Source organism: Plectropomus leopardus, chromosome 17, assembly GCF_026936395.1.
Source record: "Plectropomus leopardus strain MGB_pleo_1.0 chromosome 17, ASM2693639v1, whole genome shotgun sequence".
NCBI lineage: Eukaryota > Metazoa > Chordata > Actinopteri > Perciformes > Serranidae > Plectropomus > Plectropomus leopardus.
In genome coordinates, this window is record NC_142192.1 from 17,684,115 (window position 1) to 17,711,824 (window position 27,710).

At 40.7% G+C, this 27,710-nt stretch overlaps 1 protein-coding gene across 1 annotated transcript; it reads left to right on the forward strand.

Annotated features, from left to right (window-relative positions):
* Positions 1-3,321: 3,321 nt before the first annotated feature.
* On the forward strand, positions 3,322-26,539 carry angpt2b (angiopoietin 2b). The gene is made up of 9 exons (XM_042506473.2): positions 3,322-4,253; positions 8,397-8,552; positions 9,265-9,386; positions 12,257-12,489; positions 13,501-13,625; positions 17,967-18,068; positions 21,352-21,518; positions 25,590-25,720; positions 25,961-26,539. Exons 1-9 carry the CDS (start codon positions 3,936-3,938, stop codon positions 26,119-26,121), a joined length of 1,515 nt encoding a protein of 504 aa, XP_042362407.1. The 5' UTR covers positions 3,322-3,935; the 3' UTR covers positions 26,122-26,539.
* The last annotated feature ends 1,171 nt before the right edge of the window (positions 26,540-27,710 follow it).

Consider the following 27,710-nt stretch of genomic DNA (forward strand, 5'->3'; position numbering starts at 1 on the left):
CTTTCACACCAGAGGGAAAAAAGTATACTGACACAGTTTTGACACAGATAATCACTGCAACCCATCTTTAATTTAATGCCACCTGTAAATGGCAAAAACAACACATACAATCTGTGATGTGGCACAGTCCGGCGCAGTGTATTTGACAGAGTTCAGTGTGCCCTGATGCCTTCAAATGTTTTTAAAGTGTGACTATACTGCACACCTCTAGCATCTGGTAAAAATAAATGCATAAAACACAGATGGATTATTTAAAATGAATTACTCTAGAGATTTGGCACCACTTTAGGGTATTGGAATTGGTATTGTACTGTCTAAAAAAAATACCCAGCCCTCGTCACAAGCCATGTAATTCTAGGGGTGTGAATTTTGTCGTCAATTGATCACGTCAGTACTAGTAATTTAATCAGTATCTACGCAGGTAGGCACTAAAAACTGTTTGTAACAAAAATAAATTAATAAAATTTAATTTATTTAGAAACAATGGCTACACAGATGGTTAGCTATTTTGGGTGGTGACATTTTAGGCTTTTTTATCCCATCGCTGATTTCAGCACGGTGTATATTACTCTGAGTCATGACACAAAACATAGACTGCTGAGGTCCCAAGACAACCTGTTGCTAAGAGTTTTTACAGTTTGGATATTTGCCAATAAACAGTTGCACCCTTGAAACAGGAAGGGAAATAATGTAACTCTCTTTTGTAAAATGTGGGACAATCACAACAAACCAGCTAACCGGGTAGGCCAACTAGCTTTAACTTTTCGAGTGGAAGCTAGTTAGTTCACTTTGCTAGAAGTCTTGGGTGGTATCACAGTGTTAGAGTATAACAGAGTATTTAGAAATCCTAAAGGTATGTTTTTTCAATACTGTCATTAATAAAGACACTCCTCTTTCTATTAAACTCATTGTATTTAGTGCACAGCATGCACCATGAGATCTCAGTCTCCGGCAGTTGAGCGGAAAGACACAGCGACACCTAGTGATGGAGGGAAACGTTTCCATGGAGAAAAAGAGCATGGTTTTATCTTACTTGGTGAATTGAGGATTTATTTGACCAAACAGCAGCTGGTGATTGTTGGAACAGTGGACTTAGTCGCTGGATTACTGGAGTTTTATTTTGTTTCTCTTGAGGTTGGATGAAGTGTGTTTTGTGATGAGTTAATGAGGCAATTAAGTCTTCCTTGACCAACAGAGAGTTTGAATGAAAGGTGTTAAGTTGTATTTCTAGGTTTAAGAAGAAAAAAGTGTGGGAATATTACTTTTCTTAACATTTTATGGGTATCTCTTGTGTATATATTAGTCTGAAAAGCTGAAAGTCAGTAGCGCATTTTCACTTGGAGAGGGTCAAAGAACCTCACATTTATCGTGTACACCCCAGTAAAATTTCATTAAGGTATGAAGGTATGAAATATTAAATACCCCTTGAGCCTATTTTCTAGCTTCAACTTTTCAACAGGAGTAGACTTTTTAAAGTACAATAGTTCCTCCCAAATGCTGAAAGCCCAAAACGGACAGCTTTAACTGCTAACATAGCCAGCACAATATGAAAAAGGGGGGAAATGCTTTGTTTGAGCATCTATAGACTATATGACATTCTCCTTTCAGCAGTGCATTCCAGCTCTCAGATAGCAGCTCCTGTAGACTCTTTAAATGACAAATATGTCCAAAATTCCTACTCCAAATCAAAATCTCTCCCTTTGTAAAATATATAAATATACAGAATAATAGCTGCAGTATCACTACTGTTGTATTTCCTTCCACAAAAAGTGAGGCGGGAGTTGCAGTTTGACTTGAGCTAAATACATTAATTAAATACAGACTGAGAGGCGGACACAAACAAACCTGGCACACCACAGAAAACAGACAGTGTTGGTTCAGCCAACAACACGAGGGAGAGACAGAGCAATACTGCAGCCTGTGTGAAAACAGAAGAGGCAACTTCTTCACCAAAATAAAACTCCAATACCAACAATTTGACACACTCTCAGACTGAAACAAAATTCAATATCTACTTTGTGAGAAACTGACATTGCCATGAAAGCAGCAAAATATGTCAGAGCATGTCACAGCCTGAGGAAAAACCAACAGAACAACACCTTCAAAATCTGCCCTCTGTATTTTATTTTTGTCATCTTTCTTTTCATGGTTCTCACTGTTATCATTATATTACACTGTTTAACTCCTTACTATAGAACCTCATTTTAATCACTGCATTTTTAATGATTTCTCTGTAACAATTGCTTTTTCATTACTATGTAGTATAGTAATGTAGCTGTATGGTGAAGTATAATTAATATAATTCAGTGTAAAGTGTATAAAGCTGTAGGAAGCATTCTTGAACTTGGGGACGCAGCACTGTGACCCCCTCTAAACTTTACATAGGAATATTTTTGGGTGATCAGATGCAAGATAGTGCTAAACTACATGAAAGTACGGGTGTAAATGCACCAAAAATGCAAACCAACTCCAGAGTTGGTCAGGGACGCATTGTGAGTACACTGAATATGAACGTAAATGCATTTGCACTTTCAATACACATATAACAATTATGTGGGTGGAAATCCCACATGACTGTTCCAAACTCTGTAGCAGCCAGTAGCTAGTTAGTAAACTGAGCTTACAACCCTGCAGCAGCAAGAAAGCTTAAGGATGTTCAAGACATTTATGGATGGATTTAAGACGAGACCATGTGTCTGCTTTCAGTTTAGTCCGACTAAAGAATACATGCAAAACTCAGCAAATCATATCCCAACTGAGCCATTTATAAAGCAATGGGTAAGCACATGGCTGAGAACTAGACGGGTGACTTTTATCTGTTTGGGCTGGACAATGCGGACACTGGAGACACAAATTAAAACCAGGTGTAAATGAAATCAGTTTAAATCGTATCTACGTTTGTAGAAACAACCCTGATACAAGACACTTTTTAAAGCAAGATTTAAAGGCGTTGGTGATTAGATTTAAGGTTCACTTGCTTGCTTTTTCCAGAGCTTTTGACCATATCTCATAGCCTTCTTCTGAACAACGTGGTTGAAAGCTCTGTGAATGTTGTTAGTTTTTTTTCTTCTACTTTAAAAAAAATGCATTTTAACCTTGTGTAAGATGTTTTTGTTGTACTATATCATCATGCCAACAAAGCAAATTTGAATTTAAGAGAGAAAGCAAACGAGAGGTGGGAGGGAGCAAAATAACTGTCAGAGAAAGTTCCTAGTTTTTGCCCTTGTGGCGGACCAGTGTGTATTTTTGCAGCTTCCTCTTCTAACCCCCGCAGACAGGAGGGTGGGAGAAAGTGAAAGAGGGAAGGGTGGTTGAGTGATTATGTGCGAAGGAGGTGCATGTGAGTGTGTGTGTGTGTGTGTGTCTGGAGAGGTACGCCACTCTCTCTCGCGACTTTAAGAGCTTTACCACTTCAGCCAACATCCTGAAGTGGGCCACTCTCCACTCCACCCCCTCCTCTCCCCTCTCCTCCGGACCCACGCATGGACTCAAGCAGCTTGAAAAGAAAGCAGTGAGGGAAGGCAACTTTTCAGAGGACAGATAAATGGTAAAGGGGAAGTTTGCTGTTGGTTTCCTGGACTGGGGTGTTGGAGCTACAATAGAAGACAATCCTCTTTTCCTGTGTGTGTTTTCTGTCCGCCCTCACCAGCGGGAGCAGGAACTGGGCTGAAGAAGACTTCTGGATGCAACAGTAAAGAGGAGAACCAGCCAAAAGAAGGGAAAGTGATAAAACAGAGACAGGCGCTGCAGGAGTTGGACTGAAAAGACAGGAGGAAGATAGACTCAGTCTCGAGGGACTTTTTAAAACAAAAAACGGGAGACAAAATAGGAGATAAAGGGGACCAAAGAGGAAGCTCACCTGACTCACTTCTCTGCTCTGCCAAGAGCAACCTCCTTCTCCCCCTCTCCTCCTTCCCCTTTCCCTCTCCCCTGACATGGGCTGCCTGCTGGCCCTGACCTTTGCCCACCTGGCTTACCTGTTGGCCCCTGTGATCAGCTCAGAGCGCCAACAGCACCACGTGCAGCACGGCCCCTGCAGCTACACCTTCATCCTCCCTGAGGTGGAGCACTGCCGTCCCTTAAAGGACTTCCAGGTCACCAACACCCTACAAAGGGACTCCCCGCCCGAGGCAGAGCCTGATACAAGCCAATCCAAGCCGGGTAAGGCCCAAAACGAGAGGCCTTCCTGGCAAGAGAGGAAGCTGGAAAATCTAGAGAGCGCCATGGAGAATAACACCCAGTGGCTGCAGAAGGTAAGCTCTCTGAACTGTTTGTCCTCCGTCATCCAACTATTGTTACTCCACTTCTTTGTTGTCACTCTCTTCTTGTCTTTTTCACATGTCACATTTTAGCCTGCAGACCATCAAACAAAATGCTGGAGGCAAAAAAAAGCATAAGATACCCCATCCGATAACATCTGTTGACAAGCCTTCATTACTGATAAGTTCAGTGCTTAGCTGGGATTTCCTGGATGCTCGCTGTATGCATGTCTGGCTCCATGTCAGCGCCTGGTGTATGAGTGTGTATTTAAGACCACTGGGATGCAAGAACTCCCTTTTGCATGCAAGAGCAGAAAGACAAGATGAAATAAGTTTGCTAATATCAGACATTGCCAAAAATGTCTCACACAGTTAAACCTTCTAAATTAGGATTGTTCCCCCACAGGCAACAAGAACTCAGAAACTTCACTTTTGAGTTGTGTTTTAGCCCGTTTATAAGCCAAAGTCAGCTGCAAACTTTGTGTACCAAACTCAGCTGACATAAAAATATAACACTGTGAAAAAAAATATGTTTATCTGCTGGAGACACATTTCAGCATGGCCGATGGCCTTTGCAGTTCCATTTAGCGCGGATTATGACTGACTAAAATGAAATGATGCGATTAAAAGTGGCTTCACAATAGTGTTTTCATAGCTAAGGTCATCAGGGCAGGGAATCAGTGTTGGGCCATTGTCTAGGACAGACTGACTGACACGCCAGCCCTCTCCACCCGTCTCTCTATTCTTGTCTGCATCACTCACGGAATATTTATGGTATACACTAATCCTCGGGCCGATTATAAGGGTTTGTGTTGAGTGTTTAGATTGGCTGGCTGAGAGCAAACATGTTGATTATATTTTTGGACTTGAAAATGGGGTATTATGAATGCCAAAGCTCTTCCTGTGCGTCTGTACTCCGCTCTCACTCACCATAAGATTGTCTGCGATTTCCCTTCCCTTTCCTTTCCTAAGTCTCCTTTTTCTTTTGACACTCCATCACCTTTATTTCTATAGGGACTTCTGAGCTCATGAATGTGCTCCCTCTAACACCCTGACTTTACAACCACCAGATCTCAAAACTCTTTGTCTGCCCCGCTCACGCTCTCTTGACGCGCATTCAGAAACACACACGCGTTCTATTCCCCTGTGCGCACTCTGTCTGATGCTCAGTCTCTGAACTGGAGACCGAGCTTCCATGGGAAGCATCCCGCGGGGCCACACTGCATGTCTGGGTTTTTTTTAAAGATTTTTTTTGGGCTGGGGGGGGGGGCTTTTGGCCTTTAAACAATAGGACAGAATAAGCGTGAAAGGGGGGTGACATGCAGCAAAGGGCTGCAGCATGGACACAACCTCTGTTCACGGGGCACCCGCTCTACAAGTGAGCTACGAGGCGCCCCTGTGCATGTGTTTTTGAGAGACAGACTGAGGAGTGCATACACTTTCCATTATGCCTACAGTATATTAGTTATGCACTAAACAGTCTGCAAAGCACCACACAGTGCACTCAGCGTGGGCATATTCTGTGTAGCACATAGTCTCTCTTTCACCCCCCCCCCCATCCCCGACCCCATCTACAGAAAAAGCTCTGTAGACACATATCTTGCTCCATTTCCAAACTTCCTCCACATAACGTCTGGAATGAACACAAAGATCCAAGCTTTCAACAAGTTACCCCCACCAGGCCACAGTGATGCAAAAATGATCGCACTGTAGGTGGGATTTCCTCGTAAACACAGCACAGCCCCACAGAGCCTCTTTTGGAAATGCACAAGGTTAAACTAATCCTTGACCCCCAGATGGCAAAGCCTTTTCAGCACCTTGTGGAGCTCATTAAGCCTATCTGCATAAGTTTGGGTAGAAATTGGTGATATGAATGCGGAAGAGCTTGAGGCAACTGTGTCAGTGTGAAACTTTGCACGATCTCACTCAAAGCTCCCTTGGGATGAAATGACCCTAACTGTGAGCCTTCAACCCAAACCCCTTGAAAGAAAACACACACACACACACACACACAGACACAGACACAGACACACACACACACACACACACACACACACACACACACACACACACACACACACACACACACACACACACACACACACACACACACACACACACACACACACACACACACACACACACACACACTAATCCAGCATGTTCCGCTCAGGAATCTCCATGTGGACGTGTGCAGCAGGACTGTATTAATGTTCCAGATTCCTTCTTTGGTGTTTCCAAGAAGAAACTAGTGTTTGTTTTCTTTTGTTCTAACCCCCAACGCAGTGCCCAAATCTAGTCTCTTTGGCCCTCTGCTGCCCTGAGGGATTGGCAAAAAGGATGTGCGCTTGCTTTTGTTAGTGCTTTTAAGAGCCTGTGCGGATTATGCTAATGGAGAAATATTGCATAGAGATCAAGGTGGCTAGGCTACCCTCAGGTGACCAGATTTTCTGGCCCAGTAATATTTAATCAGTTAAAGTATGTCACCCAATAAAAAAAGTAAATTTAAAGTTAATCACCATTTTCAAGGAGACGCTTTCATTCCTGTTCATCAGAATCAGAGCCACCCTAATGTCTATCATTATCATTTGCCACAACACCCAGCAGACAGGTTTCCTTTCTACTCTGCATTGTAACTGAGAACAAATGTGTCCTTTGGCACGATAATTAAGATATCAAGTGATACAACTCCCATGATTTTCTCAGAACTGATCCCTACTCCCGCCTTGAAACAATAAGACAGAATTATGCTACATCCCAAATGTGATTTATCTGGCTGCATAGTGCAGCATGTGACAGAGCTGCAATTAATGCAATTGGCAGTGGGAGATGGAGTGAATCAAGACCTCTGGATTGAGCTCTATCACAGAAGGCTGTAATAGGAACACTTTGGACAGGCGGCCGATAGCAGCTTCAATACACTAGGCTGATTATGATGCTGGGATCTTTGGTTCTTCTTTTTGCAGTTGGCTTTAATCCGCTTGGTAATCTCTTTATAACCATCGTTATGGAAGGATTCTCTCTGCTGTCTCAGTTGTCCTTAAGTAGCAAAAATGCGAGAGATGAATTTACAGAGCAAGAGGGAGGAAAAGGGAGAGTCTGAAAGAATTAGGGAGTTAGTGAGAGAGATCAAGAGGAAGTAATAGACAAAGAGAAAAAGAGTACTAGCAGGCAAACAATTTAATTGCAGATTCATCTCTCTTTGCCCACTCAGATCAGTATTTTTTATACTGCATGAAAGATAGAAGAAGCCCACTTCTGTGGCAATGCATTATCATAATCCCATTCCTCTCTGAAATGGGCATTCGAATTGAAAAAACAAACAATCGTAGTCTCATTTGAATTCTCTTCGATTTTTGCGAATAGCCACTCATTAGCTGGATAAGTTTGAATGCTTTCTCCTTAGAGACTTCATTTTCCAGTCATGTGGTTTAACGAGTTAAGTCTGATCTTTTCTCCCCACAAAATTCATAAATATTAATGCCTCTCCGGTTCGATATTCTACTTTGCTTTATTGCACGGCACAGGCCATTGCCCGTTAAACGTCAAACAAAATTCCATCGTTCACGGCAGCAAAAGGCGAATTTGTCTTCCACATGCCATTTGCTCAAACCGACCACATTAATAAGAAAATCTATTTATTGGAGCAAAATGGATGCCAACCTATTTTTACTCCCTCTGCAACATATGATGGGTTTTGCCAATGCTTCCTGCTCTGACCTTGTGATTGATTACAGAGTGTAGGCGACTATCCCTGAAGTCCTGTGCATGAATATCACAATGTCAGCCTCTTGGTGTATATCATTGCTGCACCTTTTCGAATCTCACTGAAATGCCTATATGGTGCATTTTGTTATTAATGCAAGGGGTTGGTATTTGCCTGAGGTAGACCTGCAGATGGATAGATGGCTGGCGAAGACACTGCAAGTCCCCCTGGGGTACTATATTCCATAACTCTATCATGCTACCTGAAAGGATTGAGGTGAAAAAGACAGATCACTCTTAGGTTGCTACTTTCACAGTGCATCAAGCTGTCAGTGAATGTATTACCTCCTAAAATATGAATATCACCACAATGAAACTCTTGAATCTGACATGCTGGATAATATTCTCAGAGTCTGCTTGTTCTCCTTACAGCTGGAGAACTTCATTCAGGAGAATGTGCGCTCTGGGATGGAGGAAATGAAAAGAACTGCAGTACACACCCAGACAGCTGCCATGCTGGAGATGGGAACCAACCTCCTCAGCCAATCAGCAGAGCAGACTCGCAAACTGACAGATGTTGAGACCCAGGTGAGCCCATCAGGAAGCGTTTGAGTGAGCCTGAGATTACTTGTTTGCGGCCAATCCAAATGAACAACTGTGGGGGTCAGACCCATGCAAAAGCAAATGATGTCACTTGCAAAACCACTTGGTGAATAGCTAATTAAATGTAAATCAGATGTAACCCGCTGAGAGGCCATGCCCAAAGGTGGCGGCAAATGCTTTAAAACAGCTGGTATTTTGGTTCCACAGACTCTGATTGACACAATGAGTTGAGCTCGGCGTCTGACAACAAGCCAATTAAAACATAAAGCTCAGTAGCACAACACAGATGTGTCTTCAATCATGCCACAGAGCTGTTATTACAGATTGGGCTGTTTTTGTCCTCATGCTTTCTTTTTCTCTTATCAAAGTCGATATGAAACCGCAACCTGTACAAATATCTGAGTTGCTTTGTTCAAGTTTTTGTTTCATCTGCAACTTCAAAACATGTCACAGGTGCATGTGAGATAATTTTTGCTCAAGTTTTCATTGCGAGATCAAAGAATGAGCATTATGAGCCTTGTGATGTGCTGCACGACATTGTTTATCCCCAAGGGTGCTGTTTATGAATTCAGCTGGTGGGCAGTCTTTTTTTTTTTTTCCATCAATCTTTTCATCAGTACCCGTCATCACTCCCATCCATTCTTCAACACTGCACATATTGTGATAGAGTTATTCTTCTCTTTTTATCAATCTATAGGTGTTAAACCAGACAAGTCGCCTAGAGATCCAGCTGCTCGAGTACTCACTCTTCACCAATCGGCTGGAGAAGCATATTCTCCTCCAGACGCAGGAGATCTCACGCCTCAGTGATAAAAACAGGTGAACAAACACACCCTTCAAAAGAATATTCAAGAAAGCGCATTTTAAGGCACTGCAGGACTTCCAGGGTAGGTTGTTACTGTGCATTGCCATTTCATTTACAGATCCATTGTGTTACCTTAAGTGGTAACTCATGAGGCCCTTATTCTCTCATTTATCAAAAGGTCATGTTACACAGTCATTTCTGTGGTTATTTTTGCTTTTCACTTTCCAGAAAATCAGCCCAGTTACCAAAGAAAAAATGTCTGTATAGTACGTTTCTGCAAACCACAGATACATTACACATTGAATGTTTCTAAAGTCACGTAGTCACGTGTTCAGTCCGACCACTGTTTTATTGAATGCCTCATCAAGACATTTCCAGCAGTGTTTGTAGCAACAACAACAACTGGGTTATTCCTAAGGTGAGGTTGGCATACAAGTAGTGGTTGTTTCGAAAACAACCAGATTTTTTTTGTAGGGAAACGTCAACACATTTCGAGCAGTGGTGGAGCGATTTTATGGCGAGGTCAGCACATTTTTCGCAGAGGCTGCAAGTAGTTTTCAAGGTGTAATTGGTATATTTCCAGTCATGTTTGTAGTATCAAAATCAGGTATTTTTAAGGCAAGGATGACACATTTCCAGCAGTGGTTGTTGCGACTACTACCACGCTTGTTTTTTAAGGCACAGTAGAGACACAGACTAGGTGGGTTTTTTTAAGGTGAGGTAAGCACATTTTTCAGCAGTGGTTGTTGTGACATTGTTGTGAATTGTGTGTTATAGTTTTCAAGGCGAGATCAACACATTTCCAGTGATGGTTGTTAGGCCCATAACTTTAACAACCATAACTTTAGTTCACCACTGTGTTGTCACAACATAAAACTAAAAATTGAAATGTAAGGAAAATGTTAAGTTTCCATATATTCTCCAACTATGAAAGGCACAAATGCAACATATCTGTGGTTTGCACAAACATACAATGTCAACATTTATTCTGGCTACTGGGTTGCAGTCAAGAGGTGTGCTTACAACATCTTGCTTTTTTGTGCATTTTTGTGAGAGAGGATTTGGTTACTGTAGGTGGCACTATTTTCTTTTGCCTACTTAGCTGCTGCTTTTCCTTTACTGATTCTAAATGAGCTGGCGTGGCTGCTGTAGGAAACATGACATGCATCTCTTCCTGAGTACTAAAGAATGTTTTCTCAGGAAATAGCTACATTGGGTGGCAAAATATAAAGGCCTTCAAAGTGTGATATACTGCATATGTACATTCACATGTATAAATCTGCTCTTTTTCGAGCACTGGAAAAGAAAAACAGGGCACTTAACGACAATATAATGTGCATTGTGTAAGCATGTGTGTGTGTTTGCCAGTGAATAGGCAGTGCGTGTTAGGAGGGGTTTCCCATTCTTCTCTCTAGGAACACAAGGTCAAATTAGGGCCAGCAGAGGTTAGGGACAGGGTGCTGGGCAGTGTGAAAGGGAGTGAGTGTTTTCTCTCTTTGTATCTGCTTGTTTATCATTCCATCCATGTGTGCTAAGTGTGACTGCGAGAACAAAGTGCCCCAGCTCCAACACCTGTTACACATCTGGCTTGGCTTGGCTCTGCCCTTTTTGCCCTCCTCCTTCAAGTTGGTGACATGGCTCTCACATGCAAATAAATGAATACATCCTTACATGGGTCTACACCATGACAGGACGTATGAAATTAGAAAGGTCATCTTAGATTTGCAGCTGTGGAAAAAAAGGGAACTGTAGCTGTTGTGGGGGGCGACTGCTGCTGATCCATAAGGGCATGGAGCCAGCATTTGAACTGCTGCCAGCTACAAATAGCATAGAGATATGTTTGTTTTCATAGGCATTACATGTAAAATACTATTGGCAATAAGTGGAGCATTTTGCTGAGAGGGTGAGAGCAGTCTAATGGCAATATATATTACAATAAAAATAAATAGCACAAGATCATAAGCGTAACAGTTTAATTGCCCAGGATGCAATGTGATCCAAAGTGCCATGTTTGTTCTGTCAAACCGTCTAACTATTTAAACATTGCTGGGCTGGTTTACTGCCGCACTCTATACTTTGACTGTTCCTCAAAGTAAAATACGCATAATGGAGAAAAAATTGTTTGCTTGCTTTGCCATTTTTATTGAGTGTTCCCCCACAAAGCAAATATAAAATCAAAGTGATGCTAAAAATGATTTGGATTGATCCAGCTTTCCCTCCAGGCCACATACTGAGTTGCTGCGTAAGGTGGGAGACGGAGGATACACGTTTAGTGCAGCGGCCGCATGTGCACAGGGCTGAAAAGTAGCTTGTTCAATCTGGGTGGCTGGATTGTTTCAATAAATAACTGCTGCACAGTCATTAGTCAAAGCCATAAAGATCAGGCAGCGGGGATTTATGATCTTCATTTGGAGGTGGGGGAGTGGCACTTGTGCGCACGTACACACACACACACACACACACACACACACACACACACACACACACACACACACAAACACACAAACACACGCAGTCAGACTATTGCCTCATGGCTATGATCGAGAGGTTTAGCATGCAGGCCCATCTGTGAATGCCGCTGCAGTACAGGTGTTTATATGATGTTAGCCCAATGAGACCGTCGCACTGATGTCTATTTGTCATCCTTATGTAAATGTGCAAATTTGTGCAACCTCCGCTGAGAAAGGTAAATGCTGAATAGATGGATTCTCCACCTGCACTCACTGTCTTATATCTTCTGCCACCGATACAATTCAAGATGCATCTCAACACTTCATTTATCATATCTTCAGATTTTTACTTTCCTCCAATGCACTGTAAAGACGTTTTAGAAAAATAAGGCAATGCTACACTCAATACTTTTTTTGCTTTTTGTCTTTGGTAGTTTTCTGGAGCAGAGGCTCTTGGCATTGGAGGCTCGGTATGGAAGGGAGCTGCAGGGGTTGCAAAGCGAAAAGCAGCAGCTTCAAGAGCTTCTGGAGAGGCAGAGTCGACTGGTCAGTCAGCTCCAGGGTGAACTGGGCAGTTCCACGCTCAACAGCACATTACTACAGAGACAGCAGGCTGTGCTCACAGACACCGTTCAGCAGCTGCTGACCATGGTCAACCACTGCAATGGTAAGGCTGAGAGGTTTATGGGTTCTGAATCAGCAAACTGTATTGCCGACATCAGTTAATTTAACAAAAGATATACATTTACATTAGGGCTATCCAACGATGCTTTGTTTTAAATTGCACTTAATTGCAAAATTTCAATAGCAAATCGCGATTAAACAGATTTTTTAATCATGTTTACAATGGAGTCCATATTGACAAGGTAAAGCAAGTCTTACCAGACTGCATGGGATTAGCATAAAGTGGGCATGTCTGTACAGAAGAGACTCGTGGGTACCCAAAGAAGCCATTTTCATACAGATTTCTTGAGGTCAGAGGTCAAGGGACCCCTGCGAAATGACCATATCATGTTTGAATCTTGTATAATATGGTTGATACCACTGAATTTCTTAGGTCTTCTAGTTTCATATGATAACAGTATCATCACTCTAGCTTTAAAACTCGGCTTGGTACAGCGTCTTAAAAACAGGGATGTCGGCTGGCAATTGACGCTATTAAAAAAAAGAAAGAAAAGAAAAATGCATTATGAACAGACCCTGATCACATTGCGACTAACGCTTTACATATACATGAGACAAAATATTCTGTAGGTACTAAAAAGTTAACAAATATTAGTTAATGAGAAATAGAAAACAAGGCACTCACTTCATAGTATTTAGCACACAGCTATATTTTGCATTCCTTTGATTTATTACCTCCTTAGAGCAAAATGACTAATGAGTAATAGCATCAGTAAACACCAGAATTTCATTTAGGCAAAATTGGGCAGCCACAGAATTCCAATTAATGAGCACTGGATTTGTGAGTTAGGCAAAAAAAGTTTTATTTTACATGAAAAATCTCACCTAGAGCAGCTTGTTATTTAACACCCAGACACACTATGTACATGCATGCACAGCAGGCATAAGCCAGAGCTTAACATTACAAGAGAACTCACATATGGGGCTGGGATTTGTGTGCAAACCCCATAAAGTTGCCATCTGTAAATAAATGCCTACATGTTTTTTTTTGCAGAAATCTCCAATATGCCCAAGGAGGAGCCGCTTACTTTCAGGGACTGTGCGGAGATCTTGCGATCTGGAGTGACAGAGAGTGGAATATATAGCATACGCCTCCATAACTCCACACAGACTGTCAAGGTAGTAAGACTTTAAAGGTCATTGGCCTTTTCTTGCAAATATCACTTAACCGACTGTGACATGAAACTTGTTTGTGAGGCATTTTATCCATTTGTCTTTCAGTATTTAGCACTGGCATCATTTCTTTATGCCCATCCTGCATAATGTCAAGCTCACACACTCTACATAATGACATTCAAAGGGCTTATCTCTACTTTCTGGACAGCGTTACACACAGGCGGGACAAACCAGTCCGATGTAATGGTAATTTGCAGGCGCTTTGGGTGTAGAGGTTGATGGAAATGCCATGCTGGGTAACAGAGAGCTAAAATAATAAGCAACAGGAGCCTCATGCCCTGCAGGCTTCACGGTGAGTGAGTGTGCAATGCTGAATGCAAAGTCAAAAACGCTTAGGAGGTACCTCCGCTGACCTGAAGTAGCTATCCCTTGCTAAGTCAAGCACGGCATCCACCACCAGGCTATACTTTCTTTAAATCACAGCTAGCTGGGATCTGCACTCTAAGAGCTCACCACAGTGAAACTGCTTTTTTCTTCTTTTTTTCTTATTATTCATTACTTTCAGTCTACTTTGCTGGTTGGCACCGTCTCCTACTGCCTCTGTTTTTCCCCGTTCTTCCTCCTCATTTCCTGTGGGCAAGGCAGCCAGGTGTTAGGCGCTGGTGCCATGTGTTTCCTGCCAACTGGGGCCAGTGTACGTTTCCACTGATGCGCGTTAGTACTCCCCAAATCATTGCTCCTTTCAATCTATGCCATCTAATTCCAATGTGGCTGGCAATCTGGGTGGCTACGTGAAAGTGGGACAGATACAAATTGCCCTATTTTCAGCGGATTTTCTCAGTTGGACAAGAGACAAAGAGCATTCACATATGTATGCAAATTAGACCATATGATTTATCTTTCCACCTATGGAACTTTTAATCACCAAAGTTGTGAATAATTATGGTGTTGACAAACCTAACAATTCATAGTTTGAATCAGCTTCCTTTTTAAATTCTTCATAACTCGCTAAATGCTACATATGCACAGAGCTCATAACGTTGAACACATTAGGGCCTCTTTATGAAGTAACTATTTTGTCCCCTGAAAGCCCTTAACAAATGATGACCAGAGCATAATCTTTTTCTAAAAATCATAATATTGCACAAGTTGTCTGGATATTTGCATTTCATTGTAATGGATTTGGCCCTAATTGACTCTTCGCTGGCTAATAATAAGTAAATTTGGAATTTTAAATACGGATCTGGTCTAAATCAGAGTAACGATCACATTTGGTATGGCTTAAATTAATCTATTTAAAGACCCTGTTTTTGTATTCAGTGTGGTGCGTTTAAGGCCAGACCACTGGCCTAATATGCCAGGGGATAATCACAGCATATTGCCAGTCTGCTCTGTTTTCAGAGGTAAAAGACCTGAGTGCTTTTTGACTGTGATTTAGCTTTCCTATTCTGGGAAAGTGCTGGAAACTCATTTTATTTCTGGCAGAAAATAGCCAGTTGAGTTGTTGAAATACACAGAGCCCATGGGATTCTGCCCACACTCCAGCATCCATACTGTCCGACTCTTAAGACAGGTTAGGGTGGTTCATATGGTGGACCACATACAAGCAACCACTAAAGCAAATCGATCGTGTCTCATGAGTAATACACCACTTTACAGGTTGTAGGGGTTATTATTGAGGCAGAAATGTCACCGACAATATGTATAATTGGAGGCGACAACATGTGGTACAGCTATTGAAACGCACTGCAGCGCCTGCAAAAACAGTTTCACACTGTAGCCTAGAGGTATGCACAATGAATACACATGTTCAATTAAAAAGCATCTAATCTTACCGCCCATGGGAGAAATTCACATAGTCATTTCATCACAATACCTATGGGAAGCTGGAATATGTCCAGTCAAACACCTTGAATATGTAAAACAAGTCCCTTAACAAGGCTAAATTTCAGATTCTGTCACGAGATGAATGAGCACAATTCATTCCTATTTGTTCTCCCAAACATATCTACATATGGCAAAATGTGCAGCCAAGTAAGAAAGAAAACAGTGTGTGTAACCAAAAACGCAGATGCCTCCTCCTCAACCCCCACTCAAGGGGATAAGAGAACATGCTGATATGTTAGTTTTTCCTTCCCACCTGGGTCATATCATTGCGTGACACCCAGAAATGTTGGGTCTCCCTCCATCCCCCTTATTCCTGAGGCTTCCAAGGATTTTTTCAAATAATAGAAAGACCATAGTGTGCTTTATTTCTTTGTTATTTTATGCAACATTTTCTCTTATTTTAGACCACTTAGGCGCCATAAGGTTGGACATCTTGAAACTTATCCCAGGTTATAGACATATAGTATATATATTTGGGGTTGATGACTTGTCAGTTGGAAAATAGGAAAATATAGATATTATTAACTATTATTATGTTTAATTTTGAGACCAATACCTAACAGGTACTAAAACAATACTATTTACATTATACCTTAATTCAAGTAATATTAAGATGTTTGACCCCTTAAAACCTGGGGCAACATCAGTTTTCTTGTACGGCTTTCAGACTTCTTTCACAAATATTAATATAATTAATAAAAATATAAATACCTTTGAATCCTGGGCAAATTGGTGCAATTTCTTTTAAGAGCATGGAAAAAGGGAAAAGAGCAATTAAGAAATGTTCTAAAAACTGCAAGGAAAGCCAGGGATATTGCTGTATATTGCTAATTGTCATTATTATCATTATCACATATTTTTAATGTTACAGAATTATTGTAATTTAATTTTTTTTCATCATTCTAAACTAAGTTTCAGGTCATTTTCTTGTACTTTTTAATAATTTCTTGCACATTTTGGGTCATTTCTTCTTTTGCTGGTCATTGCCTTCTTACTCTTTTTTTTTTTTTTTTTACAGAAATAAAGCCAATTTGCTCAGATTTCAAAGTTGAAGCTGTTTATTTTTTTAATGGCCAAACAGCAATCAAGCATCAGTTTTAAAAATAACAATTTTTATCTATAGCAATTATAGCTGCATGGATTAATATCTGTATAGTGGCAGTCAAATGATTATATGTAATAAGAAAGGGATCATTTGCAGGCATGCAGAACTCTGCAGTTCCCCACTGCTATACAGAACATTATGTATTCTCTCCTCAACAGGCAGTTGTTTCCAGCTAAAAAGCTCTGATGTACCCACTTTACACTTCTGGCCCCACACCAAACAACTGTTAGGGACTCGCCGGTTAACACAGCGGGACATTTAGCTGCTAAAGAGCCAGATATTTCCCTTTCTATTTTTACTGGAAGTGCCAGGTGGCTTGACACGCAGCTCCGAATTAATGTTGTGCGTCTGCTGAATGTAGAAAATTATTTTGGAAAATGTGGCCGCTAAAAGGTGATATTATGTCAATGTTGTGTTAACTGCTTGTTCAGCTACCCCTGAGTGTCAAAAACAATCAGCTATTGCCATGTTTAAGTTAAACTATGCAGGATTGTTGGTTACTATTTGTATAGAGCTTGCAAGCTAAAGTGAAAGTAAAAGTCAACCCCAAATCCACTTTCATTTGGTATTTTGCCTCCCTATACTTACATTTTTTTGGCACTATATCTCTGCTGCTTATGGTTTTGGGTTTTCTGGTTTGAGAAGAAGAGTGAGACTTTTAAGGTTAAGGGTAAGAATGTCAGGGTGAGTCAATCAGAGAGTAAGGCTGACTAAGGCAGGGCATTCCTTCGCTATACTTGGAAATGCAAATTCAGGCAAAATACTGGCAGAGAGTCTAATATAGATTTTCTGATTTCAGTGTTCCCACACATTTTCATTGATACAGTTTCAAAACTTTTCCAAGGACCTTCTTTTGTTTTCCTTGCCCCACTTGCCCGGCGTTTTTCAGACAACTCAGATGCAAACTCAATTAAAACATCATTTCAGAAAGCTGGCATTTATGCAGAGAGAGAAAGAACGCAAGGAGAAAATGTACATTACGTGGACATTAATCATGAAAAACGTCTGTAACAATTTCATTACAAGCAACAAAATTCCATGACTTTTCCAAAATTTCAGTGGTTTTTACTAATTCCAAGACTTTTCCAGGCCAAGATAATTTGTTTAAGAAATGTATGACTTTTCCAGGTTTTTCATGACTACAGAAAGCCTGTGATTTGATCAGGAAATATGTGATCATTACCCAGGTCAACAAGGCCAAGAATCTGACTGAGCATGTAACGCCAACCTTTGATGCCCAGCTCCTTTTGATTCAGACCAATTTTGTTCAAAATACATTATTTTTTGTTATCAAGCCCTGAGGGAAAAAAAGGGTAAAAAAGCTTATTTTTTAATTGGCTTTACTTTCACAGGTGTTCTGCGATATGAAGACTAATGGTGGTGGGTGGACACTGCTGCAGCATCGGAGAAATGGCTCCGTAAACTTCCATCGTGGATGGAGAGACTACAAAATGGTGAGTTCTGCAGAGCGTTGGGTTAAAGTGCAACAGTAGGTGGTATAGATCAGTGCTGTAGGACTGACCAGGAGGTTCCAATAATCGTTGGCATGGAGAGGCGTGGGATACCGGCTAGCCTGTGATCCCAGGTGACCTGCGGTTGTTGTATTTGGCTGCCCTTGTGTTCTCTATCACCCCCCATGTTATTGCACCTGCTCTCGTTCCCTCTCCCTGTCATGCTCCCACACAAGCTCATACACACATAATGTACTTCATTGACCCAAAGATCACTACTGTTTGTATCCATCCTTAATCCAAATAGCTTTCCTGTGTGGGGAAATGATTGTGTGGTGATGAAAGTAAAAACACTTCCAAATTTGGGCTCTGAAAAACAAACTGGATATAATACAGACGTACACAAGAGACTATGAAGCTGCTCCAGCGCTCTGGCCGAATCAAGCATGTTTTAACACCTTAGGCTTTTGTTTTGTTTGGACTTACATTAAGACGGTGCTTTTTTGAACCTCATCACAAAGTTTTCTCAATAGAATCAATATTCCGTTTGCGCAAAAACAAAAAAACATAATGCTTGCAAGCCTTTTTTTTCTGCTGTGTTAAATTATACACAACAAATGAGTGAGGCTAGTTTGGGATTGAGCAGAGTAGCAATTTGTCTCTCACCCACGCCAACAAATCAATTGGCACAGTTTGGCTGGAAATTGGATGCAGAGAGGACTGCAAACAAAAGAGTGAAAAAACAACAACTTAAAAACCTCTTTCAAGAACAATATTTTTTCATGTGGTTGATAAATATCTGGTTCGAGTTGGGTCGTGGGAGAACAGAGGCCCGGTGGATGGCAGATAATGTATGTCCTTAAACGCTTCACTGCCTCAGCTCTCACTCTATATTCTAAGAAACTGTGGTCAGTGTTGATCAAATGTTGAAAGCAGGCGTTGCTGGTCAAATGATGAATTCTCAGAGGCTCTCACTATGTATTCACTCTCACATAGGTCCAATAACAAACAGAGGGTCTGACAGCGAGACAAAGTGACTTAGAATTCAGAGGTAAACAGAAAGAAAATGTCCCTCTGATAGACTGAAAGAATGAAGAGTGTTATTACTCATTCGCTTGCCTCAGTCAAACAAGTGACATTTTGTTCTTGACGACAGCCTTCTGTGAGATTCATTAGCAGAAGCCACATAACATCTCTCCCCTTAACCCGTCTCTGTGAACAGAACGTTGCGTGTTATTATCATATCCCTGGAGTGGGAACATTGATTCCCACAGAGAACCGTTCCTGTCAAAGCCATCACCCCCGTGTGGCTCACTGCGCCGTTTCTGTTTTCATTTAATGCTGCGGTTTCTTTCGTGAAATCATGTTCATGATACTGTGCCTTCAACCTGTTAACATCATTTGACATTGACTCCTAGTGCAGACTTAATGTCCTCGACAGTTCTCTTAACACTATCTTTATATACCGCCTCCGTGTACTCAACAAATGGTTGATAAATTAAAGGAAAGCTGCCAGAGCAGTTTCAATGCTCATCTCCATTCCTACAAAATATATTCCCTCAATTGATGTTTTGATGATGATGATGGGGAGTGCTGTCTTACAAATGTCCAACAGCCATAAATGCATGCATCCATGAGCACTCCTGCGAACACCCGTTGAGCTATAGAAAATGATCAAAACACAAGCAATGAAATTAGTCCAATTATATAATATTAAAACTAATTTTAAAATAAGTTCTAACCCTACCCCTTCTTCACAATGACCACAACTGTGCACCTCCATGAGTAAATGCACGCTTCCCTCTGTGCGGTGACACAGTTTGTGGGAGTAGTTTGGTAGAAAAAATATAGTTCTTCCATGAAACTGCTCAAAACAGAGTCTGTGGGTGATCTTGAGTAATCAGGTCAAGAATTCTGGTAAGATACACTGTTTTTTAGCGCTGTAGTCAACCAAAAAAAAAAATCTTAGCCGTGTTTACAATTTTCTACCTTCTCTTCAACCAGTCGATTGGTTGATGGAGGAAAACAAACAAACAAGAAAAAACACATTATTTAATTTGGGGTGAAGTGTCCCTTTAAGACATGTCTGACAACTAAAGCTAAAACATATCACAGACATGATCTAAACTAATCCTACTGACAGCTTGCGGTCTCTCAGTTTGATGCTGAGCTACTGTTATGTAAGCTTACGTCAGCTAACGTTAGAATTTCACATAGCGAGCACAAGCTCTTATAGATTGGTCGGAAATCCTTGCTAAATCCTAAAATATCAAACCAATTCAAAAGGGAATTTAACTCACTGAAAAACATCTTTGTCAGTGCATGTTTACCAGATATCAGCACTTTTGTAGTTTGGCGAACTCACACACTACAACCCCTCCTTTGAAGAGCATTGATCCATGTCTTGATGTTGTGGAGGACAATTTGGCCCAGAGGGGTTTAATGGTTTGGTTGAGAAAAAGGATGCACAATACTGGACTTTTGTCATATCTCATATGCTAAAATAGAAACAACTCATTGGGTGATAACCGATACCAACATTGATATTACAACTTTTATCCATGCCTAATTTTAGTTATCATTTAGTCTCTTTTGTGGCTTTTCATTGTATGTAATATTCATTCATTGTGCAAAATAAAATATTTTAACTTAGAGTTGATGTTTTTTTCATGTTCACTTTGTCAGTAATTTGAAAAAATAAATAAAATATTGGTTTGTGATATCTGCAGAAATCCGCATGTTAGCCAATTCAATATTTCATTTTAAAGCCAATATATACCGATACCAGTGACGTCCCGATATTATCATATTTCTTTGTTTTACCTGCCCGCGACTTAAATAGCATAACATTACATTCCCTCCTCAAAAAATATTTCCCCATGTTCTCTGTTCTGCATTGGTGATATTTAGTGTTATCTTCCATTGCCAAAAAATTAGATAGAAAACTTGAGTGTGGCTTCCAAGTTCAAACAACAGTGGATCTGTCCATAGAGACAGTTTTGATTTCAAGTGGTGTTGCAGGCCGATGGAGCATTGGTAGGATATTCAGGAAAATTAAAGTCTCAATTGACTGGCCCCTTGCTTTGGGAGTAGAATATTTCACTTCATAAACTCAGTAGACTGTCTTAGGCCATCAAAATGATAAATGTGACTTCTTAAATTGAGGTCCATTTCCATATTAACTCCAAAAACACTTGGCAGATCCCTTGTAAAAAAAAAAAAATACTCCCCTTGTTAGAATATTTTCTTGTTCCATTGTTTCTGTCTGTCTTTGTGTCTAATCCAGGGCTTTGGAGAGCCGTCTGGGGAACACTGGCTGGGGAATGATATCATCCACAAGCTGACCAGCTCCCAGGAATACAGTCTGCATGTCCAGCTCAAAGACAGAGAGGGGAACGAAGCTTTCTCACATTACGATCGCTTCTACATAGGCGGAGAGGACAACAACTACAGGTACCAGCGTTCAATATCATTTTCATTTCAAACTGAACATGCAGGCTTCATTGTGGCTTGTAACGATGTAATGTTCAGATCAAAATTCACTCTTTAAATCATTAAATCATCCAGTTATAGGAAGTGCTTAGTAATTAGTTCATGATAGCACAATATTTGACAAAATGCTAAAGTGAAACACTTCATGCACACTCAGGTCTCTGATTAAATTATTTCACTTTTTCAGAAATCAGACATAAATAGGGGTATAATGAAAGTGATTTATTTCAGTAAAGTGTTTTATTAAGAGCCTACTATTGTGAAAGGCATAATTGCAATGCAGTAAAATCTTTTCAATCATAGCCTTCCCTCTGGGTGTAAGACTTTTAATATCACGACCGATTAGAAACTGTTATCAACAGCTCAAACTCCTTTGTATTTTTTCATTTTGTAAGCTTTCTTATCCCCGAGTGCTGAAGTGAAGGAACCACTTGGATCGTTTTTATGAATGTCATTCAAAATGATGAGCTCAGTGGAGGGCACGCAGCCACTTTCACCTGACTCCCATTTTTCTTCTCCCATCACTGCGGCTACCACTGCCCCTGAAAAATCACCAAAGGGAGCCCACCTTCACTGGAGTATAGCGGGAACGCTCGGCAATACTTGCCCCTGCCAGGAACTGACAATTCAAACCAAGCTCCTCGGCAACCCTGCAATCACTAACAAGATTATGTGTGGGTGTGCTCAAGCCGTGCTTCTTCCAAAACAGACAAAAATAAAATGTAAACTAAAATAGTTCCGTGAAGATTTCATGTAAATTCACAGGAATTTGCTCGTTTTGTGGAAGTTTATGGAGATTGACGCTCTGAGAGATGAAAAAATCCTAATCACATGTGGGTGTATGCTTTCCAACATCCCTAATAGTGCAGCAAATTGCATTTGCCCGAGTTTGTTCCACATAATTAGCGCGATGAAACTGAATGTTTCACAATTTTGCTGTGGGCTACACTGTGTGAGGTGCAGCACCTGAATGAATATAATCACCTCTGTAGCTCGCTACCTCTGAGATCATGTTCTCTGTAACTAGTTCAATATGCACCAGCTTTACTAGCGTGCTGGAGACGCTGGCTCCGTCTGTGGGTTTATATTAAAATTCCCAAGCCGGAGCTGAGGTGCTATGCAGCTACTCGGCCAAAGCAATCCTCCTCCTCCTCCTCCTCAGCTGCATCCAGTGTGCTCCCCAGAGCAACATGGAGGTCTTCACCTAAAACTCATAACATTATTCATACATTAATCATCAGCATGACAGACCACTTCCAAGTAGCCAAGAACAGCCAGTCTTAGAGAAGAACCAGTGGTAGGCATTCCTTTTATTGTAACAGCGTATTTGTCATTAAAGGATAAAATAACAATTTGAAAAGACAGCCACCTTGAAAAGGATTAGCCTGTGGTTTGTGGTATTGGTGGAATGAGTGAACTAATACATCTGGAAATCATGGCTAATGCAAAAGTTTCACAGAGCAACAAGAGCTGGCACCAGCTACTCTTTCCAATAGGATATCCTGTAGCCTGCGGTTACCATCCTGTCTAATTTGATAGTTTTTAATTTTCTCCACATCACCGAGCCATCACGAAGAAAAAAGTTTAGTCGTCAAACAAAAATATCTGCTCATGTATTATTCCAGCCTCACTGCTATTCCATCATTATACGCGTCCCCTGCACTGTCATTTCAAACTCCCCTCTAGCTGACCCCCATGATGTGGTGCCCTGCCCTGTGAACTTACAAATTCAAGAGGAGGATTCTTCATTTAGTTATCACAGACAGCGTGCCCCGGGCTACGGAGGGGGGGGTCACATAACTCAGGGGAGAGTCCGATACTAACTAGACAGAATGACAGGGCAGAGGAGAGGCCAGACAGCAGGCCTGACCTCCTCGTCCACTCTTTTTCAAACCAGTACTGACACAGACACACTCACACATGCACCCAGACTCCATTGCTGGGGACACTGTATGAAAATAATTGAGCAAATCCATTTAACTTGGGCAGAGATTTCTTTCAGACTGTTTGAGTTGTATCACAAAGCACAGCATGGCGAAAAAATAATGAGAAGTTCTTTAGGTTAGTTTTTGTATTGATGTTTGGCAACAATAGGAACCTAGGGGAGATGAAACATTGTATTAAAAAATATTTGTACACATACTAAACAGGCTGTGATCTCCTGCAGTGACTTATAGCTGAGTATACCTGTTTTTTCTTTGATTGTTTTTCATTTATCTTTTGATTGTAAAATATTTTATACATGGTGGAGCTGAAACAAAGAAGAGCATTGGGTCTTGTCCTACTTAACATGCTGTCTACTTGCCAAACTGAAATCCTCATGTCAAATATGCCCAGAAGCATTGACAAGTCAGACAAAGAGCGGCAAAAAGTGAACTACAAACTAGGCTTGGGTGGTATCGAGGTAGTATGGTGTACCAGGGTAATTAGAAATCCCAAAGGTATGATTTTCAAAACTGTCAAACATCCAGACACTTCTTTTTCTATTTAACTAATAACTTCTGGCATTTACATTGAGGCTTCAAAAATCCTGAGAGCGGTGTTTTTTGTGACGATTATCTTGCTAAAAAAAACCATGTAAGTATCATAATTGTATTGTATTGTATTGTATGTATAGTATTGTTTACCATAGAGATAATTTTCTGCAAAGATCCAAAATCCTGTGGAAAAATCCCATAGGCTTTTTGACAAGCAAACCAGGGCAATTTAAGTTTCCGGGTTGGCCTACAGAAAAACATCATCCCTTGGACACTATTGATATCTCCAGCAGCAACAAGTATCACTGATTCCTCAAGCAAGTGGGAGCGTATTTCCTGTCTATTAATTATTCTGTGGACCAAAAGTATTTCAACCCAGCAATTCTTATCTGACTAGGCTAGATATATATATATAAAACACAGCATTGCAGGCAATACATTGGCAAAGTTAACATGCACACAAATATCCCATTATTATTCCAAATATGACAATATTCTAAATCTGAAACAGGTCTTGTCAAGCCCATATTCCATTTAGATATTCCTAATTTGGCCTTTTAAAAAAAAAAAAAAAACTTAGTATTTTCTAATTTAGAGATGTTGGATATTCAAGTATTATTCTGATTTAATAGTATTCTTTGGACATATACACAACCCATTCAGAATGGACATTTCAATTGGGGTTTTTACCGCAGTTTGCAACACTGCCTCTTGTCTGTTTACGTTGGCTCTGTGCGTTGTTGTAGATGAGTTGTACAAAACCAACTTGCCAACAGTTTGCAAGGCTGCAGATGCATACCAACAAGCAAAAAACACATTTCTGGTCAGAAGGAGAAGCACACCTACTTTCAAACATTATGAACGACTTTAATATATACAGGTTTTTGGATATGCCCAAATATCGCAAGAACAACCTTTTAAAGAACGTGATTGAAGGAATGAAAGAGGGAAGCTGTGTTTGCACGGTCCAGGCAGGGCATGTTAATCGGAGTGTGGAAGGTTGCATGTAAACAGGAATACGTGAATACGGGTTTTCATTAGACATGTAAACAGCTTAGTGGGAACTCATAAGTTCAGCACCTCAGCTTTCTCATTGTTTTCTTTTGTTTTTATGATTGTTTTGTTTGTTTTTTACACAAATACCATTATACACTCCAAACCCTAACAAAATGTCAGGAAGGTATGGAAAAAACAGGTATCAGGCAAGCCTACTGCAAGCTGTCTCCTAAATAGCAGCTCCAACCAAAGAAAGTTGGACTCACTGAGTTAGATATTTTGCCTTTCTCATCTCTCTGCTATCCTGCGGTATTAAGGAATCACAGACCAGCCGGTTCGGTAAACATGACTGCGCTGTGTTCATTTCAGCAACATAACATCAGATGATTTCAGAAAAACAAGAAGCTCAAACACTTTTCAGGCAGTAACCACTGACTGCCATGTGGAGCTGCCAACAAACAAAGTTGCCCAACACAGCTTTAAATAATAAATAGAAGTGCCTGTGGCTGAGCTTTTTTCTGAAGATCTTTGCTCTTTCACTACTCTCCAAAAAATCCAGCCTTCATGCAGAGGGCTTCAGTGGCACGGCTGGACGGACCAGCAGCCTCCCCCACACCGGCACCCAGTTCAGCACCAAGGACAGAGACAACGACCGCTGCACCTGCAAGTGCGCCCAGCTCGCATCTGGAGGTATGCAACTTCTGCTACTCATCTACCCCTTTTTCAATCTGACTCTCCTTACAAAACATCTTGTTAAACACATCTTTCCACCCCCTTGTAAATGTCTCGAAGTGCATTTCATTTTCCCTCTGTCCCAATATAAAGTTACTGCTGACTTACAGCTGTACATTTGGGTGTTGCATTTCATGAGCTTGAATTTAATTAATTCTGACTTTTTCCCTTGAACTCTCTGATACATTCCCTCTGCAGGTTGGTGGTTTGAGGCTTGCGGTCCATCCAACCTGAATGGCATATATTACCCGAGCTCATCCAGTGTGATTCGCTACAACAGTATTAAGTGGTACTATTGGAAGGGTCCAAACCTGATGGCTACCGTGACAACCATGATGGTGCGCCCAGCAAACTTCTAACAGCATGGCTTATTCATGATGTATGAACAATATCCAGGAAACTGCATATTTGGGAGGAAATTCAAATCAGACTTTTGGTGGTTTCAGCTTCTGGACATCATGGGGGGGGGGGTGTGTCTGGCAAATAACTGAGGACATGTGGGGACTCTCAGCAAAACGCTGTGGTTTCAGAGTGTGAAATTCAACCAACAATATCTATTTACAAGGTGCCCAGACTATACCTTAACAAGGACTGTTCAGCTGAGAGAGGAAGAGAGTATGAGCTTTGCTACATATTAATAAAACTGATTACATCAAGTTATTATCTAAGACCAGTTACTCAACTTAAAAAGAAATTTAAAGAAATTCAACTGATTAATGGATAAATCTTTGGATACATTTTATCACATCTATTTTTATATTAAACTGTGAAAACTTGTGTTGTGTTTTGTCTGTTTGCTGTGAATAAATATGACCAAACTGAAATAATTCACAGACACAACATTGTAGTCAAGTGATTAAAGGGACAGTTCACCCCCAAATCAGAAATACAGATTCTTCCTCTTACCTGTGGTACTTTTTATCCGTTTCTATTGTTTTGATGTGAGTTGCAGAATGTTGGAGACATCGACCGTAGAGATGTCTGCTTTCCTTCAAACATAATGAAACAAGAGGGCACTCAGTGTGAAGCACTCAAAGTGCCAACAACTCAGCAGCAATGTCTCTTTCTAGAAATCATGACCCCGTTACTCAAGATCATTGACAGACCTTGTTGTGAGCCGTTTAATGTAGGAACTATTTTCTTTTTACCAAAGTACATCCGCCAGCCGTATCACTGTGCAGAAAGAAGCCTTCATCTACTCATTGATGAGAGGCTTGTACCCCTAACAGCAGAGATGTAAACATTAACGGCATCCTCCTTGGCTGAGCTGTGGCTTTTGTTAACTCAGCAGTGCTTCCTTCTGCGGGGTGATACGATTGGCAGATGTAGTTTGGTAAAAAGAAAATAGCTCTTGCATGAAACTGCTCACAACAATGTCTGTGATTATCTTGAGTAACTGGGTCATGATTTCTGGAAAGGGACATTACTATTTAGTTTTCAAATGTTTTATTTTTTTGTTTGGTTTTTTTTGTGCTTTAAGCAACACAAGCCAAATGCCATTTAGTTCCATTAAATTTGATAGAAGGCAAACATCTCTACGGCCAATATCTTCGACAGCTGACAGCTCTCACCAAAACAATCTAGATTGATAAATAACAGTAGAGGTAAGAGGAAAATATGTATTTTTGATTTGGGGTGTACTGTTCATTTGAAAACATATACTCTACTAAAAAACCTTAATTTGGATCTTTGTGATATACTGTATGTAGTATCTGATATTAGGTTATAACTCTCCAATGCAACAACCTGATTGTGACTTTTTTTCCAGTAGCAGCACCTGGCTATAAAACATCACTACTTGTTTAAAACAGTAGTTCAGTCCATACACAATGTAACATATAATAACCTACAGTGACTTCAATGGTTTACCACTGTTAATAAAACAACACCATAAAGAACAACAATAACAGGCTTTGCCCTTCGCTGTATCTTCCAAAGGGCTTTCCAA

Excerpts from the sequence above, each read along its gene's own strand:
- angpt2b (XM_042506473.2), top strand. The coding sequence starts at position 3,936 with ATGGGCTGCCTGCTGGCCCTGACCTTTGCCCACCTGGCTTACCTGTTG. Across the intron at positions 13,626-17,966 it reads ACTCCACACAGACTGTCAAG|GTGTTCTGCGATATGAAGAC; the intron begins GTAGTAAGACTT and ends TTACTTTCACAG. Across the intron at positions 18,069-21,351 it reads GATGGAGAGACTACAAAATG|GGCTTTGGAGAGCCGTCTGG; the intron begins GTGAGTTCTGCA and ends TGTCTAATCCAG.